Source organism: Leuciscus leuciscus (genome assembly GCF_965113295.1).
Source record: "Leuciscus leuciscus genome assembly, chromosome: 3".
In the NCBI taxonomy this organism is placed as follows: Eukaryota; Metazoa; Chordata; class Actinopteri; order Cypriniformes; family Leuciscidae; genus Leuciscus; species Leuciscus leuciscus.
Window position 1 is genome coordinate 49,985,360 of NC_138727.1, and position 18,939 is coordinate 50,004,298.

The following is an 18,939-nucleotide window of genomic DNA, read 5'->3' on the forward strand; positions in this document are numbered from 1 at the left end:
TGTCAAATTATTTATTTATTTTGTAGGTAGCCATGTAATAAGCGGGATAATGTATAGAGAGGCGGTCGTTATAGCGAATAATAACCCCTTCAGGCTAATTCAGCCGTTCAGCCCCGTTCAGCCTGTCAGGGTTGTTATTCGCTATAACGACCGCCTCTCTATACATCATCCCTTACTTAGTGTTGATTTGGGTGTCCCTTATAGAGTCAACTGGAAAAAGGTCCTGGGATAAAAATATGTCAACATGACGTTCCAGCCGGTCCGGATGTGAGCCGGATCTGGGCCGACACTGTTGCTGTCTGGGAGCCTGTAACCTTTGTTCACTGACCATCTCCTCCTTATAGAGATGGAGATTCATGCAAAATCGCTTTACAGCACCACTAACTGTGCTTTTCGGCCTCTTGAGGTCCAAAACTCGGCGGTCTGTCTTCATCATCTTCATCATGCTGACCGAAAGAAGCTAACAGACCCTGTGAGACCGAGCAGAACACAGAGGCTACAGAGACTCAGAGCTGTCGTCTTGAGCAACACACGGAGACACTCAGCACTGAGACCAGGAGAAGCTCAGGAAGAAGATGAAGACTAGAACAGGCAGGAGAGGAAGAGACGCTGCTCTCGGACCTGAAGCCACCGCTGGAGAGACGGAGAGAGAGAGAGGATGATGATGATGATGCAGGACTATGACTATAAAGTATGAGAAAGAAAGAGATGGCGATTCTAATATGGAAAGAAAAGAGGACCGGGTGTGATAGGAGCCAGTGGAGGTTCAGGTAAAGTCCTCCCAGCGAACAGGGAACGTTCTGTCACGGTTCTCTCAAAGTTATGAACTAACGTTCATCCAGTAACGTTAATAGAGCGTTTGTTCAAAGTTATCTTGTCTTTAATAATTTTATCACAGAAATGTTTATTTTTCATTCATCTAACATTTTTAAATGTTCTTGGAACATATTTTTGGTTTGCACCAAATATTTTGCATTATGATACTGAACGGCTAAATTCTTATTTTTCCATATTGAATAAAATTATATATTGAATAGTGATATCTTTAATATTTATTTTAATATTATTTTAGATAATAGTTTTTATAAAATATCTCAGTATCTAGCTCTTCTCACTACAAATAATGCATCAATCATTACATTTACATTTTACAGATTTGGCAGATGCTTTTACCCAAATTATTTCTCTTTGGGAGAGAGGGGATGATGATGATGATGATGATGATGATGATGATGCAGGACTGATGATACAGTTAAGGTTTGATAAAAAGAGATGGCAATTCTAATATGGAAAGAAGAGAGGACCGGGTGTGAAAGGAGCCAGTGGAGGTTCAGGTAAAGTCCTCCCAGCGAACAGGGAATGTTCTGTCACGGTTCTCTCAAAGTTATGAACTAACGTTCCACCAGTAACGTTAATAGAGCGTTTGTTCAAAGTGATCTGGTCTTTAATAATGTTAGCACAGAAATGGTTATTTTTTTAGTTGGACATCTAACATTTTTAAATGTTGCTACTTGTTTCAAGAACGTTCAGAGAACATTCAGAAATAACGTTTTCATAACTTAATGGGAACGTTAGCAAAACATTCTTGGGACATATTTTTTTCATGTTTTCAGTTTGCACCGAATATTAGGCTGTTTTGCGTTATGATACTGAATGCTTTCTATTTTCTTCAGTGCAACTCTGAGGCCCATTTCTAGCCTGTTATAGATTTTACTGCACTGATTTTTATTTTTATTTTTTCAGTTCACTATTTTAGTCTTTCTACTTCGAAACATTACATATAATTCAATGTGTTGATTGATGTTTCTTTATAATTATTTGTGAGATGTATATGAACATTGCTGGAGGACAGAATCACACTCACACTGCGCACACAATCGCTTTATTTTTATTGCACACCATTCCCATGTTAAGTAAACAAGTTGTTCTAAAAAAAAAAAAGTAAAAACCCCAGAAAACAAGATGAACATTTTCAGATTTAGTTAGCGCTGACTATCGTTTTTTCCCTTAGAAATGTAATGGAGTAACAGCAGTGTTCAGTAGAGGATTGTGCGTCTGTGGTTGAATAAGTGAAGAGTTTCATCAGACGTCTGATTTAATGAGATCATGATGATGCTCGTAATGTCCAGCTGAAAACACTCAGCCTGTCACTGAGGGGCAAGAGAGACAGCACAAATATGTCATTGCTTTACAATTATTCAAGCATAATTCATTTAAGAATAGTTCCCATAAGCTATCATATTCTTAAACCTTATCGTCAGCCAATCAGAGCAATTAAATATGCAAAACCCATAATAACAAAACAAATGGATTTTCTTTTTTCTTTTTTTTAACATCATTACATTGTTTGGAGTATAATAAACAAATGGTGAACATTTTTTGTATTAATATTTTATATGTCCTATGTAGAGGACACCAGGATTCAGTTAATTAGCAAATGAAATTAGAAATGTTTTTTTTATATATATATATATATATATATATATATATATATATATATATATATATATATATATATATATTCAGTAAATTTTCTTTCTATAACTTGTCCTCTGTAAAAGATATGAGAATAATGTTGGTAAATGTTCAGGAAATGTTTATATTTTGCATTAAGTATGCATTCTAGAGCCTGAATTTAATAGGCGTTTAATGTAAATCAGGGTTTTCCGGAAACTTCCACCTGAACCAAACTATGCACAGAGATCCGTACAAAGATTCTCAACAATGGTTTAAAGGATATTAGAGAATGATTTGATATATTATTTTACGTTACAAAATATGTGTGTGTCAATATGGCCAAAAATGGGGTTTCCATGACATACAATGTATATATTCATTGTCTCTAATTTGCATATTATGTTCTTAATATGTGCATTATGTGTTCTTTGGGTAATATGTAATGAAAAAAAGATGCAGCGTTAAATAATGAGAGTAATATCTTGGCAACATTTTCATAATATCTCATATTCCATAGAAATGTTGATATATAATTTCTTCCCTATCCACTAAATGCCTGATAAGCGTGCAGTAAAACGGATGCATATCATAACAGAAAGTCATATTCTGATTTAACACCCCACTAAAGTGTCTTGAGATGTTCATTTACAACAAACAATATGAAAATGAATCAGATTTAAATGATAATTTAACTTGTCAGGAATTGTATTTTGCACTATTGTGACCACCCTGAATTTAGTTGGGTCACAGGGATATTGGATTTCTTTCTTTCTTTCTTTTATTACCTACACATGTCTATTTCAGTTTACTTGTATATATAAGTTGTATTATTGTAGTGAGTTTACATTGGGCAGCTCAGCTGCATTTTCCGAATTGTGGTTGGCAGTTGAGAGAGTGGAGTTGCCGTGACGATTGCAGTGCATCCTCAGACAACAAAGAGGACCTTTAAGCGACCACTAACTATTGTCTCTCTCTCTCTCATTTACTGTTAAGGTTAGTTATTAAATTCATTCATTTTCATATCAAATGTTTATTTACATGTTTTAATGTCATAATGTATATATATATATACATATCATACACATGCATGCTTTTGTCATAAAGAATGCTTTTGTCCATTCGTGTATACTTACGAGTTCAGCCAGTTGTGTGAATTAGGCTAGAGCATGTCTGTACATATGGTTAAAGTTCCTATCTTGATTTATTTACTTACTTATTTATTGTGATTTGATTAAAGTATATATATGTTATATGTATTTCAACGTATTTATGAATCCTGTGATTCAAAGTGTCTTAAAGGGATAGTTCACCCAAAAATGAAAATTCTGTCATCATTTACTCTCCCTCAAGTTGTTTCAAACCTGTATGACTTTCTTTCTTCTGCTGAACACAAAGGAAGATATTTTGAAGAAAGTCGGTAACCAAATGTCTGATGGACCCCATTGACTTCCATAGTAGGAAAAAAAAATACTATGGAAGTCAAGGGGGTCCAGCAACTGTTTAATTACCAACCTTCTTTAAAATATCTTCTTTTGTGTTCAGGGGAAGAAAGAAAGTCATACAGGTTTGGAACAACTTGAGGGTGAGTAAATGATGACAGAATTTTCTTTTTTGGGTGAACTATCCCTTTAATGACTCTGAAGTACAATGTTGATTAAAAGACAACAAAGAGGACCTTTAAGCAACCACTAACTATCTCTCTCTCTCTCATTTACTGTTAAGTTTTTTAAACTGCTCACAGTCCTCCCGATTGCCCGGGACCTGTAACAGATTTTTGCCTCCCGACTTCCCGGGACCTGAAACACTATTGTACTAAAAATATATATTTTTGTCCTATCGCAATAAGATTATTGAATTTTTTGGGCATATTTGTGACAAAAATGCACTTCTCATCCCAGACCGCAACAGTGTCGGCCCAGATCCGGCCCACATCTAGTGTGCGTTGAATCCATGTTCCTGATGTGGATCTGTGCCGACACTATGTTGCTGTCTGGGATATCAGCAATGGTCATATTATAATTCTAATCATTTAAACCACAAAAATGCATGTTACTCCCATTTGGCACATGTTAATTTGGGACCCTTGAGGATGTCGTTCACAGGTAATAATAGGCTGATAGTGTGGGGATCATCTTACCTGCACAGCGGCCGTTTGTGTTCACTGTGAATCCCTCTCCACACTGCAAAGCATCAATACAGAGTATTTAGTATTCGCTTTAGTATTCTGAACACTTTATTCAAGCCTTGAGCATCTAAGAATACATCTGTGCTTTGTTCTTAAATGTCTACACTATTCCTGATCCTGCATATCTGCATACCTGCCTGTGTAAGCTGTGCATTGACTCCTCCTCCTCATTTGCATGCACCCGTACCTGTGCGTCAGAAGTGAGGGCTGACTCCTCCCCTTCATTAGGATATGCGATCTCGATGACTGTGTTCATCTCAGCTGACTCCAGTGACCGAACGAAGGAGCGACCATCCGGCCAATAGACTTCAATGATGGTGGCATCATCGGTTCCTAAGAGCCAATGACATGAGACCATGAATCCCATATGCTAATGAGTGTGCTAGAGCGATAAAATTAGTCTTAATAAAACAACCTTTCACTACCGTTCAAAGGTTTCCCAGACGGCAACATAGTGTCGGCCCAGATCCGGCCCACGTTATAGTACACGTGGATTCCACACTTACTGGATCTGGGCCGACACTGTGTTTGTGTCTGGGTAGTAATGTTTTAAAAAGAGTCTCTTCTGCTCATCAAGCCTGCATTTATTTGAGCAAAAATACTGTAAAAAACATAATATTGTGAAATATTATTACAATTTAAAATAAGTGATTTCTAGTTGAATATATATTAAAATATAATTTACTTCTGTGATCAAAGCTGAATTTTCAGCATCATTACTCCAGTCTTCAGTGTCACATGATCCTTCAGAAATCACTCTAATATGAGGATTTGATTTTGAAACATTTCTGATTATTATCCATGTTGAAAACAGTTGTGCTGCTTCATATTTTTATGTGGAAACAGTGATAGATTTTTATCTCAGGATGCTTTAATGAATAGAAAGTTGAAAAGAACAGCATTTATTTCAAATTTAAATCTTTTGTCACTGTTGATCAAACTAATGCATCATTTCTGAAAAAAATATTTACCCCCAATGACCCCAAAGTTTATAACAGCAGTGTGTGCAGAATAAAAAAGCTTCATCTACACTGAAACGACATATATCAGGTATAAAACTATTTAAAAGAAGATAAAATGACTGATTTCACTGATATAAGATGTTGATGAGCTGCTTGTACCTAAACCGAAGTGAGCCACGGGCTCCATCTCGCACAGATACCCCGACCCTCCGTCAATGATGCGAGTGTGTGCGCCGCTGTGTTTCGTGAACATCACCACCTTCGCTCCACGAGCAAACGCCCCGAACCGTGTGCGAGGAACCACGCGCAGCCACTTATTGCTGGAGCCCTGCAGACAGGACAATAAATAGAGCTAAGATGACTAAAAATATTATATTTATATGCAAAACGGGCATAAGAGACCCTTAAAATCTCATATGCAAATATGAGCAAATCGCATCCTCCTGAGACCCACAAAATGGGGGGGGGGTTTGTTCATCATTACATCTTTTGGAGTATAAGAAATAAAAATCTTTTTTTTTATTTTTTATATTTTATATGTCTTATGTAGAGGACACCAGGATCCAGTTAATTAGAAAATGAAATTAGAAATGTGCTTTTTTATATAAAATTGTTATGTTCAGTATACCAGTCAATTTTTTTTCTATAACTTGTCCTCTGTAAAAAGATACCAGAATATTGTTGGAAAATGTTTATATTTTCCATTTAGTATGCATAAAAATGTATATACAATTTAAAAATGTATACATATACAATAAGGACCAAAAGTCTGCTATCAAATCGACAGGTTTTTACATTGTAAATGAGCTTTCTGGCATACCTGGTTGACCTTAAACACAGAGATGGGCTGTGAGGCGCTCTCACCGTGAGCCACCAACAAATCCAGCAGACCGTCGCCATCAAAGTCTGTCACTGTGGCACCTGTGCAGACCACATTATTAAGAAAGAAATGAGGCTGTTTATTCACACAGGAAGTGGCTCTGGTCATGTGATGTTGGTCAGGTGGTCTCACCTGTGCCCCGGCCCTGAGGCTCAGAGGCGTCTCCCACATCCAGCTCTGTGACGTCCGGGTCAGAGTTCTGCTTCCTCGACACCCTAAACAACCACAAGGCAGTGTTGTTTCAGTATTATTCATGCTCCATTATACTGTAGTGTTTATTGATGTTTTGAATTAGTTGATGTACCTGAAGATTCTGTTGGGGGCGTTTCCTTGGTAAGCGATGTTATTAAAGAAGACTTCAAGCTGAAGATCGTTGTCGAAGTCGGCAGCGATGACGGTGCGAATGGGTGACGGAGTGGCTAAGGCCTGTGTGGCGACGTCCTACAACAACACAGCAGACTCATTCATTTTTACAGATTTATATAGATGCACATTGCGAATAATTACTTGCAGATTGCAGACTGCGCTTGCAGATTTTAAACAGGTTTATATTTGAAAGAAAATGAAAAAAAAATCTGCTAGTGCAATAAGACAAAATATAGCTACAGTATATCAAAGATATGAGTGAAGCTCATTGGGACAAACTTTGCTGTTGGCTTGGAAAAGCCGTATGAAGGTTTGTAAGTTTTATAAGCTTTACATTTAGTGAAGTGGAAAGAGAAAGAAAGAAAGACATTGCTAGCATGAATTAACATTTGAACACATTGCTAGCATTAGCATGTTTTTCGATCATGTTTTAACAGGTTGCTAGCATGAACTAGCATGTTTTGCTAACATGTTCTAACACATTGTTAACATGAATTAGCATGTTCTATCACATTGCTAGAATGAATTAACATGTTGTTATCATGTTTTAACTAAGCATGTTTTACCATGTTATTAGCATGATTTACCATTTTGCTAGCATGTTTTAAAATGTTGTCGGCATGATTTACAGTTTTTCTCGATTGTTTACACACATTTTCTGGTACTTGAGACACAATGACCACAACATGTAACTCATTCACCAACCCCCTGAACCAATTCTGCTAAACTACAAGCACAATTCCTGCTTTACACTCAAATTGCAGTTCTAAAACACACTTTTTTCAAAACACTACACACAATTCTCTGCTTTTGGCACAATTTTCATGCAGAAAATCTCTTGTTTTCACAAGGAACACACTGCCATTCAAATATGCACACTGACTCATCACATGGGCAAACACCCGTCACACAGTTTTACAATTAGCAATCAGAGCTTTAGCATAAAAGGGCAACAGGTCAGCTCTTCAGTGGTGCAATGGATGCCAACATTGGATGGTTTTTTTTTTTTTACTGTAACTGTATACAGTAAATTCTTCTGTTGTTTTGTATGTAGACCACTGTATGTACAACTTTGTGTTGGTTGGGATGTACACTGTGTACATTGTTTTTGTGGGAAAAATAAAATATATTTGTTACCATGTATTTGTGTGTTCTGAGTATAAAAACAATATTCTCAAATATTTTACAGCACACTTATGTATGTACTGTCTGTAGTAAGTGTAACACTGAACAAAAAAAGGCCTAAGTCATTATGATGAATGGAGAAGAAGTGTTTTCCATTCATAATAGTGTTTTACATTGAGCACATCAGTGTTCAACTGGTTCTTATAAATGTCTATTCATATGATGGTTTGTGTGTGTCATTTGAAAACAAAATACCATTTTGAGAAGAAATAACATTGTTTTGAATGAAAAGTTTCATTTTGCAGGAGAATTGAGGGGTTTTGCCCATTGTGTGTGTGTTTTTTGATTTGTGTGTAGAGTTCTGAGAATATGAGGCATGCTTTCAGAAAATGTGTGTAAACAATCGAGAAAAACTGCAACATGTTGCTACTTGCTAGCCTGTTTAAGCATGTTGTTAGCATGAATTAACATGTCGCTAGCATGATTTAACATGTTGTAAGCATGATTTATCATGTCACTAGCATGTTGTTAGCATTTCGCGAGCATGTTTTAACATGTTGTTAAATAATAATTTATCAAATGATTTATCATATGTCTCTCGCCTTGAATCTCTGCTGGCTGTCCTGCAGGTACAGGCGGTGTGGGCCGTTCCAGTTGCCGTAAACGATGTCCGTCTTTCCGTCACCGTTAAAATCAGCAAGCGCCACACCTCTGCCATGCTTATATCTGTCTTCAACTCCTGCCATCACAACAGAAGACATTAGATTGAGGTCGAATTGACAATCATTACAGTAAGTATGAAGTCCGGTGACTCACCTGCCTCGGCCGCCACATCTTTGAAGGTTCCATCGCCCTTGTTCTGGAACAGGAAGTTTGGTCCATTCTCATTGTCACAGAAAATATCAGATCTTGCGTCGCTGAGGATTGGACCGACAACTACACCACGGCCACCTTATAACATAACATTCTGATTTATAAAATGTTCCTATCATGTTTTATCACATTGCTAGAATTAATTAACATGTTGCTAACATGTTTTTACATGTTGTTAGCCTTATTTACAATGTTGCTACTATGTTTTAGCACATTGTTAGCATTGTTTACCATGTTGTAAGCATGTTTAGCATGATGTAAGCATGTTGTTAGCATAATTTAGCATTTTGCTAACATGATTTAGCATGTTGATAACATGATTTAGCATGTTGATAACATGATTTAGCATTTTGTTAACGTGATTTATAATGTTGCTATCATGTTGCTAGAATGTTGTTAGCATGACTTAACATGTTGCTAGCATGATTTAGCATTTTGTTAGCATGATTTATAATGCTGCTAGCATGTTTTAGCAGGTTGCTAACATGATTTAGCTTTTTTTTGCGTGATTTATAATATTGCTTGCGTGATTTATAATGTCGCTAGCATGTTGTTAGCATGATTTACCATGTTGGTAGCATGTTATTTGGAACGACAACTACACCACGGGCCACCTTATAACATAACATTCTGATTTATAACAATAATATTCCAAACTTTTGAACACTAGTTTATCTAAAGTCTTACACATATAATATAGACGAACATGACTTTTGTCGCCTGTGTCGTCTCTGACCTGTGTACTTATTGACGTTGGCTTGCGGCGCAACATTAGACAGAGCGATGACACCTTTCTCCACATCACTGGCGGCCTCGTCCATCTCTATGAGCGCGTGCGGCCCCACGTTACCGCTGGCGTAGTTCGCCACGTAGATTGAATATCGACCTGTTCCCTACAGCAGCATGAAGGAATTAAAATGCAGTTCAGCATGTGTGTGTTTAGTGAGTGTGTTCAGTGTTTAGTGTGTGTTCAGTGTGTAGTGTTCAGTGTGTAGTGTGTTCAGTGTTTAGTGTGTGTGTTAAGTTTTTAGTGTGTGTGTTCAGTGTGTGGTGTGTGTGTTCAGTGTGTAGTGTGTGTGTTCCCTACAGCATGAATTAATTAAAATGCAAGAAAAATTATAATATTTGCACAGTATTTAATAAGGAGAGGAATAATTTAGTACCTTTCTGTCAACACAAGCTACGGAGCGTCCCGCCATGCGATTGGCCACTCCTCTCTGCACGTTGATGTCATCACTGAGCAGATCCTCGAAACGACCGTTACGAAATTTGAAAAGTTTGTCCGCATACGTCGCCCGACCTTCAAAGAGTTCAGTTCGGTTAAATTAGTCAGTGCTCGTTTTGCGGGTCTGTACGGGACACGTGTTTCTCTGCGTACCTGAGAAGGCGTTGTTGGTGTTGAGGAAGTAGATCTCCTCTCGGCCGTCTCCGTCCACGTCGCAGGCCGTCACTCCGATGGCGTTTCCCTGTGGATCTCTCAGGGCGTAGTAAGGAGAACTACGCTCGTCCACCGCAATGTTCAATAGTTTGTTTTGGGTGCGGTCATACTTCAGAACCAGGTTTGGGCCGTTATACCTGACAATGGACAAAGAACTACAGCCTTAATGGGTGGCACTCATGAAACATGTCAAGAAGATGTTCAGAAAAAAATTAACGGTCTCAAAAATAAGCTTCATTATTTATCAATTATATTAATATATTATAATTTAAATAATAAACTTTGTAATCACCATTATGGTGATCAGTGTTTGCTTTAGTTGGGCTCTTCTTGCCTTCTAACTTTAAAAAGTCAAGGGCCAAGAAGAGCCCAACTAAAGCAAACACCGATCACCATAATGGTGATTACAAAGTTTATTATTTAAAATATAATATTTAATTATATTATATTAAAATAAATACTGCGGATGATCTATTAGGAATTTATTGGTTAAAAACATCATCATCTAGTATCCTAGCTCACCATAATATAAAAAAATACTATTATAATATTGTATTCATTTGCGTAAGCAGCGAATGGGATGTCTGCGCTATCTTTGAGGAAAATATTATTCCTTTTCGTTCCTCTACTTTTTAATTGATAGATAGATAGATAGATAGTATAAGGAAAATATAATTCCTTTTTCAATTTGGGATAAATAAATATAGGCCGATGTATATGGCTGTTTTCTATACAACTGATGTTATGCTGGAGTTTCTTTACCCGGCCACCACCACCTCCAGATCCCCGTCTCCATCTACGTCTGTCACCGCCATCCCATAATTCAGCTGGGTGGGGTTGTGAAGAGCATCCGGAGGCAGAACTGTCTCCGTGTTGACGGAGAACATGGGCTGAGCTTGAGAGAGAGCAGACAGACCCAAACCGAGAAGACACGCCCACCACATCCTCATCATCTCCACCTGTCAATCAAACATTCTTACAGTATTTAATAACAGTATTCATACATACAATATAAATCACATCTAATATGTGAATGTGAAAAGCTTAATGACATTGCTTACACAGAAAGTGAAAACACACATAAGATATTGCAATTTGATTTAAATTAAACTAAAAGAAAAATAAAGGAGAGGATGCAACTCAGAGCACAAATATGTCATTTTGCATAAAAAACAAAAAACAAAAGAACTTTCAGACAGGAACTATAAGCAAACCTAAGAGACGTTGTTCATGCATTTGAAAGCATTTGTTAAGCATGCAAGTCATCACCCCAAAAGAGAGACGTGTTTTTCTCGCTTTACAAATAAATAATAATGTGTCACATCCACTTGTCGTGGATTATAGAGTGTACTTACGTTCCCAGAGTTTCCAACAGGTGGCTTGACTCAAATGCTTGGAAAATTATGTTTGATTCCTGTTGTATATGCTGTTTTTTCGGTCCTTACACAACTTCAATGCAGCTGCCTTACACAAGCGCTTGTGTAAGCGATTGTCCAATCACAGTCGAGTACTTAAAAAAGCTGTGGAGGCTCGACCAATCACAAACCCGCAAGAGAAAAGAGGGCGTTAACGATCGTCCCTAACAAAAACAAACAAATACTTTTTTACTCAAATAATACATCCACAGACTTGAAATAAATTTAGTAGACTAAAAAATAATTATGCATGTATGTCTTGTTTATTTCTAATTTTGGTGTTTACTGTGAATAAATAAAATGTTGCGTTTGTTACTGAAACACGTATTAAAAGTAATGATAATATATGATACTCTTTAATCGTGGCCATGCCAAGGTCATGATTACAATGATTATGGTCATGATTTTCGCAGTTTAAGAACGAAATGATAAACCGTTTTTATGATATTATGTTCGTCGCTCATGCATCTTTCCTAAACTACACTAATAAACTACAACTACCACTGAAGGTTTTCCTATTGTGTCGTCAGGACGTCCTCCTTACGTCTCCAAACATCCGGTCATGGTTTCAATGTTTCGGCGAGCTGAAAAATATTAAGATGTAAGTAGAATTATAATGCGAATAAAGCTACTAAAGCTACTAAAGCTTAACATATTACCCTGGAAGATTTTGCTGTTACTATTAGTACTTCATAGTTGTTTTGGTTTCTGAATCATGTTACGCTCAGTAAACGTGTGTTTATGTATAAATATGAATAACGTTAACGTTACTGCTGTTTTGTTGTTTAAGATAGTATGTAAAACACTGTGAAGTATACAACAGTAAACATTTTAAACAGTAGTATGCTTCATTGTTGTCACTAAACCTTTTTATTTTAAATTGCAAACACTGTCTAAAAAATATTTTGGAAAATATAATTATTTAGCATTTTTCATCCGAAATGTACGTTTAGGACAGATGTAAATAAGTCATAAAAGTGATGTTACAAAATCAAGACTTGTGGTGTATGTAACACTGAAAAATAAAGAGTCAAGTTTTGACAAATATAGTATGCTATTCTATACACAGATCATTTATATTTAGTATACATTCTGCATACTTTGAGTAGTAAGTTAGTAGGCTATTCTAAATACACTTTCCTTACGCAGATCCCTATGGAGACAGAAGCATCCCAGCCAGAGGAAGGGACCAAAACGGCTCCCGCTGCCCGAACTAAGAAGGCCACCATGGAGATCTACGTGCCCAAGAAACGTCAGGCTGAGAAAATAGACCCCAAAGATAAGCCTCAGGCAGGAGACGACAAGAAATCCAGACCCAGGCCTCGGTACACCGACAAGGCCCGCAAGAACAAGAAGGATAAAGCCAAAGCGACCGAGACCCCAAACGGAGAGGTTGGTGGGGATGATGGGGGACCAGAAGTGGGAGATAAAAAAAACCTAAACAAGCAAACAGAAAAAGATGAGTCCAGAGATGACACCAAAGCCAGAACTATGAATGTACCAGACACAAGTAGTGCACTAGAACATGAAGAGATGCCAGAAGAGGAGGAGGAGGATGAGGAGGAGGATGAAGGGGAAAACTGGGATTCTCTGTTTAATGATGACGGTGACTGTCTTGACCCCAATTTGATGGAGGGGGTATGAGTTATAAAGATGATTCAACTGTGCTAAACATATTTTTTGAGTGAACTGTCCCTTTAATAATGACATAATTAATAAGATACTCTTCTTCCGGTTTCAGATGTCCCTTGAGGAGGGCCGCAAGAAGGCGTCCAAACAGGACCCGCGTTTCGACTACTATAATTGGTCGCCAGAGGATGATGAAGAGGTGGAGCTTCGGGACGACGAACTGTCACACATCGTTGAGATTTACGAATTTCCGTCCGAGTTCAAGACGGAGGACTTGATCAGATCCTTCAGCTCTTTCCAGTGCGTGAATCTCTGATCGTGAACCTGACGGCCCAGAAACGGCGGCTGTTGTTAATCGTGTGTGTGTGTGTGTGTGTGTGTGTGTTTACAGGCAGAAGGGGTTTGACATCAAGTGGATTGACGACACACATGTTCTTGGCTTGTTCTCCAGTGCGATCGCAGGTCAGTGCGTTTTCCTGATGTTGTGGATCGCTTTATGAGTCGATCGCTGGTGGAGAAATGGCTTGATGGTTTTAACTTCTGTGACGTGAAATAGTATCAGTGCTGTGAAAATGAAACAGAGTCTGAAGATTCAAAATATCAGTTTTAAAATGTTTACATCATGATCTGAGAGGAGCTTTATTATATGTCTTTACCAAATCCATTGTTGAATTTAGATTTAGAAACAGTCCATTTCTTTTTGTTTTTAACTCTTTCCCCGCCAGTGTTTTTTTTGTTTTTTTGTTTATCTATCTAAACCCATTTTATTCTATTCATAGTTGTATGCATTTCGTTTTTCATCAACTCTTGAATGTGGGTGAGTTTCATTAAAGCTGAGAAAATCGCCTTTTTGTCAAAGACTACATCCAGATCAGATTCAGTAGATCGAGTCCATCAACACCCCAAAGCTTCACAGTCCTGAAGCTCGTCCTGGGTCGACATTTCACTCAGTAACATTGGGCAGTTTTGATTGATGTGCTGTTTAACGTTATTTTACATATGCATATGATTACATATGATATCGCTTGTTTCAGCGTCTTCTTCTTGCTGTAAGCGATTTCTGAGAAACGATTTCTGTTGAAACTTGAAATTAATTATTTGCTAGAGGTGTGTTCTGTGTGTGTGTGCTGAAACCATATTGTGTTTGTTCGTAGTCCAGGCTGCGTAAATATAAGAAAAAAACAAAGTAGCACAACACACTTGTAGCCAATCAGCAGTAGGGGACGTGTCCACTCATGGGGGAGGAGAGAGAGTCAGCCAATCAGCCGTAGGGGGCGTGTCCAATCATGGAGGAGGAGAGAGAGTCAGCCAATCAGCAGTAGGGGGCGTGTCCAATCATTATGGGGGAAGAGAAAGACTGAACCAATCAGCAGTAGGGAGCGTGTCCACTAGGAGGAGAGTGAGCAAGAGGGAGATTTGAAGACTGTAGAAAGAGAGATGGTCGATATGTACAAAAGAGGAAAGGTCAGAGGAATATTACTGGAAAAAGAAGGGTTATGATCAGGCAAGAGTTATTTTGGGGGCGGAGCAATGAGGAGAGGGGTGTTTGTGTTTGCGTGTCGATTTCAAATATCAACAGTGTTTCTCAGAAATCGCTTACTGCACCTTTAATCGACTGCTAACTATTGTGTTAAACCCATTCCTTAAACCCCCCAAAGTGAGAAACCTTCCCCTTTAACTGTGTGTGTGTGTGTGTGTAGCTCGTGATGCTCTGAGGATGAAGAACCCCATGATGAAGGTCAGGCCTCTCTCCAAATCATCAAACGCCACTAAAGCCAAAGCGCGCAGCTGCTCCGGTACTCTTCCTCTTCGTCTGTTTTTTTTTACTTGTGTTTGAACTGTTTTGGCCATTAATCATAACTGAATTAGTTGTTTCTTGAATCCGCAAACCTCAAACCTGATTTCTCTGTCCAGATTATCTGCTGCCGGCTAAAGAGCGTCCTCAGACGAGTGCGGCTCTGGCTCGACGGCTGGTCATCGGCGCTCTGGGCGTGAAGAGTAACCAGACCAAGGAGGACCGAGAGGCCGAGAGGAACAAACTACGGCAAGCCAAAGGTGACATTATCATTCTCAGCTGTTTTTATTTTATTTGCTAGACTGGTAAATACATTTCTGAAAGATTCCAAAAAAGAGGGATTCATTTGATCTGTTTTGTAATCAGAGCAAAAGCGTTTGGCCGCTAAGCAGCGTGAAGACGCCTGGGAGGGAAACTGAAGATACAGGTTTGTGTTTATATCAACTACAGTCAAACCAAAACTTATTCAGACACTAGAACACTAGTGGGTGCAGGACACTATAGTTCATTTATGTAAGTGAGGAGAGCAAAATAAAGTAAACTGTGACATATTATACCCAAATATTCTTCATACAGTGAAATTTATAAAAAATTTGAGCTGATCATGTTTTGCTGAAGTGTTTTTTCTGTAATTGCTAATGTGACCTTTTCACACACAGTCTGACCTAAATGAAGCATTGCATGGTGATTGGTTGAGCTAAACTGGTATTATCTAATTGTGTAGTTAAATTTAACAGCTGACAGATATTCAACATAATTCATTTATGAGACAGAAGGATGGACAAAACCAGTGAAATATCAGCTGATTTAATAACTGTTATTGTCATATTTTATTACCATTTTCTAAACTATAGTGAATAAACTGTGATAATGTTGAAGTTGTCTGAACAAATGTTGGTTTGACTGTATGGAGCTTTTGGATTTTAAGCTTCAGTTCAGGTCTCACCTGAAGTCCTTTATCTCTGGGTCTGGGGTGTGAAGGTGCTGGACCTCGCGCACGGGTTTGAGAGACGCCTCCCCGTCTCAGTGGATCAGGACTACTGCCAAACCAGCACGGACTGAACCAAAGCCACAAGAACAGGGGAACGGGTTCATCCATGCCAAGTGTGAGACTCACACACTAACTTCAACAGGGATAATTTTATATGTTTCCTTGAGATTTGTCTTGAACTGAGAACTTTTCCCCGTAGATGTTTTTGATTGTTTTCAGGTTTAGAACAAGCCATTTGAATGTTTTTCTTTTTTCTTTTTGTTGACTTAAACTAGATCACATCAATGTGAATTAGGTTTTCTTGTTTCGGTTTTTGTTCTTTGCTTCAGTAAAGAGATGTTAAGTCGAAACTAAGAGCTGATGATGCCTTTCATGTCAGTTGTTTTTTATGTGGACTGTCTTTATCCCTAACTTAATCTGTTACACGTCAAAACAAAAAGTTAAGAAAAATTACTGTTTTTTTTTTTTTTAATCCCAATTGGGAATTACAAAAAAAAACCTCAAAACTAATCATAAACAAGTAAGAATTTTTTTACGTTGATTTGTTGTTGTTGTTGGTAAGAGTGTGACATGAGGCTAAAGTCCATTGCTTAATATTAAATAAAATAATTATTAAATTAAACATTTTGCTTAATGCCAGTCAAACCTTCAGCACTTTCTAACGCAGAACGTTTAGTTTATTTCACTGATGTCAATATATTCTGTTAGCATTTATCTCCAAAAGATTTTGTTTAGGTGCTAAATTGACAAAGTCTTTGACTTGAACAGGTCTGTTGATCTCTGTCGTCGGTGCACATGAATTCCCAGGTGTGATCTCAATAAAAGTGTTTAAATCTTTCTCTAGAAAATCATTCATATGAATATACAGTCCATAACACTTGTGTTCGTCGGTTTTCCCAGTAAGTGTGTGCAATTCCTGAATAAAAGTTTAGGCCCGTTCATACCGATAACGTTTTGAGAATAGTCTAAGTTCACACCACAACTATAACGAAAACGATCAGTAAATATAGCAATAAACAGTGTGGACGATAATTTGGGCTCGTCGTTCTGTTTCCCATGTATTGATTTATTTGTGTCGGCCCACAACAATTTCAGCATTGGCCGCCGCGAAGAGATTTCACTGCTTCCCATTCATTCATCGCACTGTGGCGAACTTCTCATAATGACATAAATTAAGAGTCTTTAATATCGTGGTTTATTGCTGTCAAACAAACTAAAATCTAAAGCGCGAGAAGGCTTTGTGTCCTTATTTGCATACTTGACAATTACAGCTTTTCACTAGAGTTGTAATGAGATGCGTTTGTAAACTTGTTTTCCGCCAAAATAAAAGCTCGCGTGTTTCTCTCTTGCATGTGTAGAAATGAGGACAAAACTAATTATGAAAGTTTCATTTATTTTTCCAGTGCATTTGTTTTACAATGGCAAACAAATGGCTATTACTGTCATACTGAATATTATTATAAGTAGTAGTATTAGTATAGTGTAATGTAGACAGACACTATCACAACTAAAAAGAGGTTTGAGTCCTTGCACAGGCCATATAAGACATACTATGTACAAAAAATTAGATGAGCCCAGAATATGAACGCAACGTGTTTAATTAATTACACGTTAAGCCTTTTCCTGTAATGAAACGCATTGCGTTCATATTCTGGGCTCATCTAATTTTTTGTACATAGTATGTCTTATTAATATGTTTACTGAGTTTGGTCTTTTAATATCAGTCTTAGTACATAAATCCACATAAGTGTTTTAGACTGTCCCGTGTAAACGCAGCCAAAGAAACTCACTCTGATATGTCCCTCCTGCAGTCCCGTAGATCCGAGTCGACAGGTTTACAGGCTAGTTCACCAAAAAATGACAATTCGTATTTACTCGCCCTCATGTCGTTCCAAACCCGTAAGACTTTCGTTCATATTCGGAACACAAATGAAGATCTTTAAGGAAATGGATTTTTTTTTTTTTTTTTTACCACTTTACAAAATATTTTTCTCCAACCACGACAGCAGTGAACGCATTTCAGGGATTAACGTTAATATTCTTGTAAATAAATTGGTACATTGTATATGCAAAACAATGCACTCGCCTTGTTTCATAAAATTGAGGTCAAACCACTGGAGTCATAGGGATTGCTTTAATGATGTCTTTACTACCTTTCTGGGGCTTGAAAGTGGTAGTTGCGTAGCTGTCAATAGAGGAACAGAAAGCTTTGTGTTCTGAATGAATGTCTTATGGGTTTGCAACGACATGACATTTTTCTGATGAAATACAGAATATATGCATGTAAATTTTATATACACACTTTTTAGAATAATGTTCATAATCGCAATGGTATTTCTTATTTAGAAAACAAAACTAGACAGTCAAAATCATTTTCAGACTGAACAGCGGTCATGTGATCAGATGAGGATTTTGTAATGTTTATTTTGTAGTTTTTAAAAACAAGCAGTAAAAAAAAAGCATACAATTTATATATTTATAACATCATGACTTCCAATAAATTGGGGTGGGGGGGGGGAAAAGAAAAAGAAGAAACCCTCATTTCACAGAGTGAGGAGCAACACGCACGGCATGAGTGTCAGTACCGGAACACACTCGCATTCACACACACTCACAGACTGAAACGTCATTTGATATCACATGAAAAAATTAATCACATAAAAAACCCTCACTGAATGAATATAGAGGAAAAAAAGTGAACACGTTAAACAATGGGAATGTTCCAGCTCAAAATCAAATTAAAAAGGACTAAAAGCAAAACAAATGCATTTAAAAAAAAAAAGACATGGTTATTCATCGAGTTCGAAACAGTAGTTATTAACA

At 37.6% G+C, this 18,939-nt stretch overlaps 2 protein-coding genes across 4 annotated transcripts; one reads left to right on the plus strand and one right to left on the minus strand.

Moving 5' to 3' along the window:
* Positions 1-1,872: 1,872 nt before the first annotated feature.
* crtac1a (cartilage acidic protein 1a) lies at positions 1,873-11,795 on the minus strand. Of its 3 annotated transcripts, none has more exons than XM_082163738.1 (14): positions 11,642-11,795; positions 11,049-11,245; positions 10,227-10,423; positions 10,012-10,148; positions 9,585-9,741; positions 8,792-8,926; positions 8,578-8,714; positions 6,789-6,925; positions 6,617-6,699; positions 6,425-6,525; positions 5,764-5,932; positions 4,830-4,975; positions 4,595-4,637; positions 1,873-2,150 (listed from the first exon to the last, which is right to left on the minus strand). In XM_082163738.1, the coding sequence occupies exons 2-14, from the start codon at positions 11,237-11,239 to the stop codon at positions 2,140-2,142; spliced, it is 1,644 nt and encodes a 547-aa protein (XP_082019864.1). In that variant the 5' UTR covers positions 11,240-11,245; positions 11,642-11,795; the 3' UTR covers positions 1,873-2,139. The 3 variants fall into 3 exon arrangements, with proteins under 3 accessions (XP_082019864.1, XP_082019863.1, XP_082019862.1); XM_082163737.1 differs by having other exon boundaries at positions 4,780-4,975; XM_082163736.1 differs by having other exon boundaries at positions 4,776-4,975.
* A 423-nt stretch (positions 11,796-12,218) lies between these two features.
* On the plus strand, positions 12,219-18,632 carry r3hcc1l (R3H domain and coiled-coil containing 1-like). The gene is made up of 8 exons (XM_082164541.1): positions 12,219-12,302; positions 12,851-13,339; positions 13,443-13,630; positions 13,722-13,792; positions 15,031-15,126; positions 15,245-15,385; positions 15,492-15,552; positions 16,107-18,632. The coding sequence occupies exons 2-7, from the start codon at positions 12,857-12,859 to the stop codon at positions 15,542-15,544; spliced, it is 1,032 nt and encodes a 343-aa protein (XP_082020667.1). The 5' UTR covers positions 12,219-12,302; positions 12,851-12,856; the 3' UTR covers positions 15,545-15,552; positions 16,107-18,632.
* Positions 18,633-18,939: the final 307 nt, after the last annotated feature.

Coding starts and splice junctions, on each gene's coding strand:
- crtac1a (XM_082163736.1), bottom strand. CDS start 11,239: ATGATGAGGATGTGGTGGGCGTGTCTTCTCGGTTTGGGTCTGTCTGCT. Junction 5,933..6,424: donor CTGTGTTTAAGGTCAACCAG/GTATGCCAGAAA, acceptor TCCTGTCTGCAG/GGCTCCAGCAATAAGTGGCT. Junction 4,638..4,775: donor TGCACAGCTTACACAGGCAG/GTATGCAGATAT, acceptor GATGCTTTGCAG/TGTGGAGAGGGATTCACAGT.
- r3hcc1l (XM_082164541.1), top strand. CDS start 12,857: ATGGAGACAGAAGCATCCCAGCCAGAGGAAGGGACCAAAACGGCTCCC. Junction 13,631..13,721: donor AGATCCTTCAGCTCTTTCCA/GTGCGTGAATCT, acceptor GTGTGTTTACAG/GCAGAAGGGGTTTGACATCA. Junction 13,793..15,030: donor GTTCTCCAGTGCGATCGCAG/GTCAGTGCGTTT, acceptor GTGTGTGTGTAG/CTCGTGATGCTCTGAGGATG.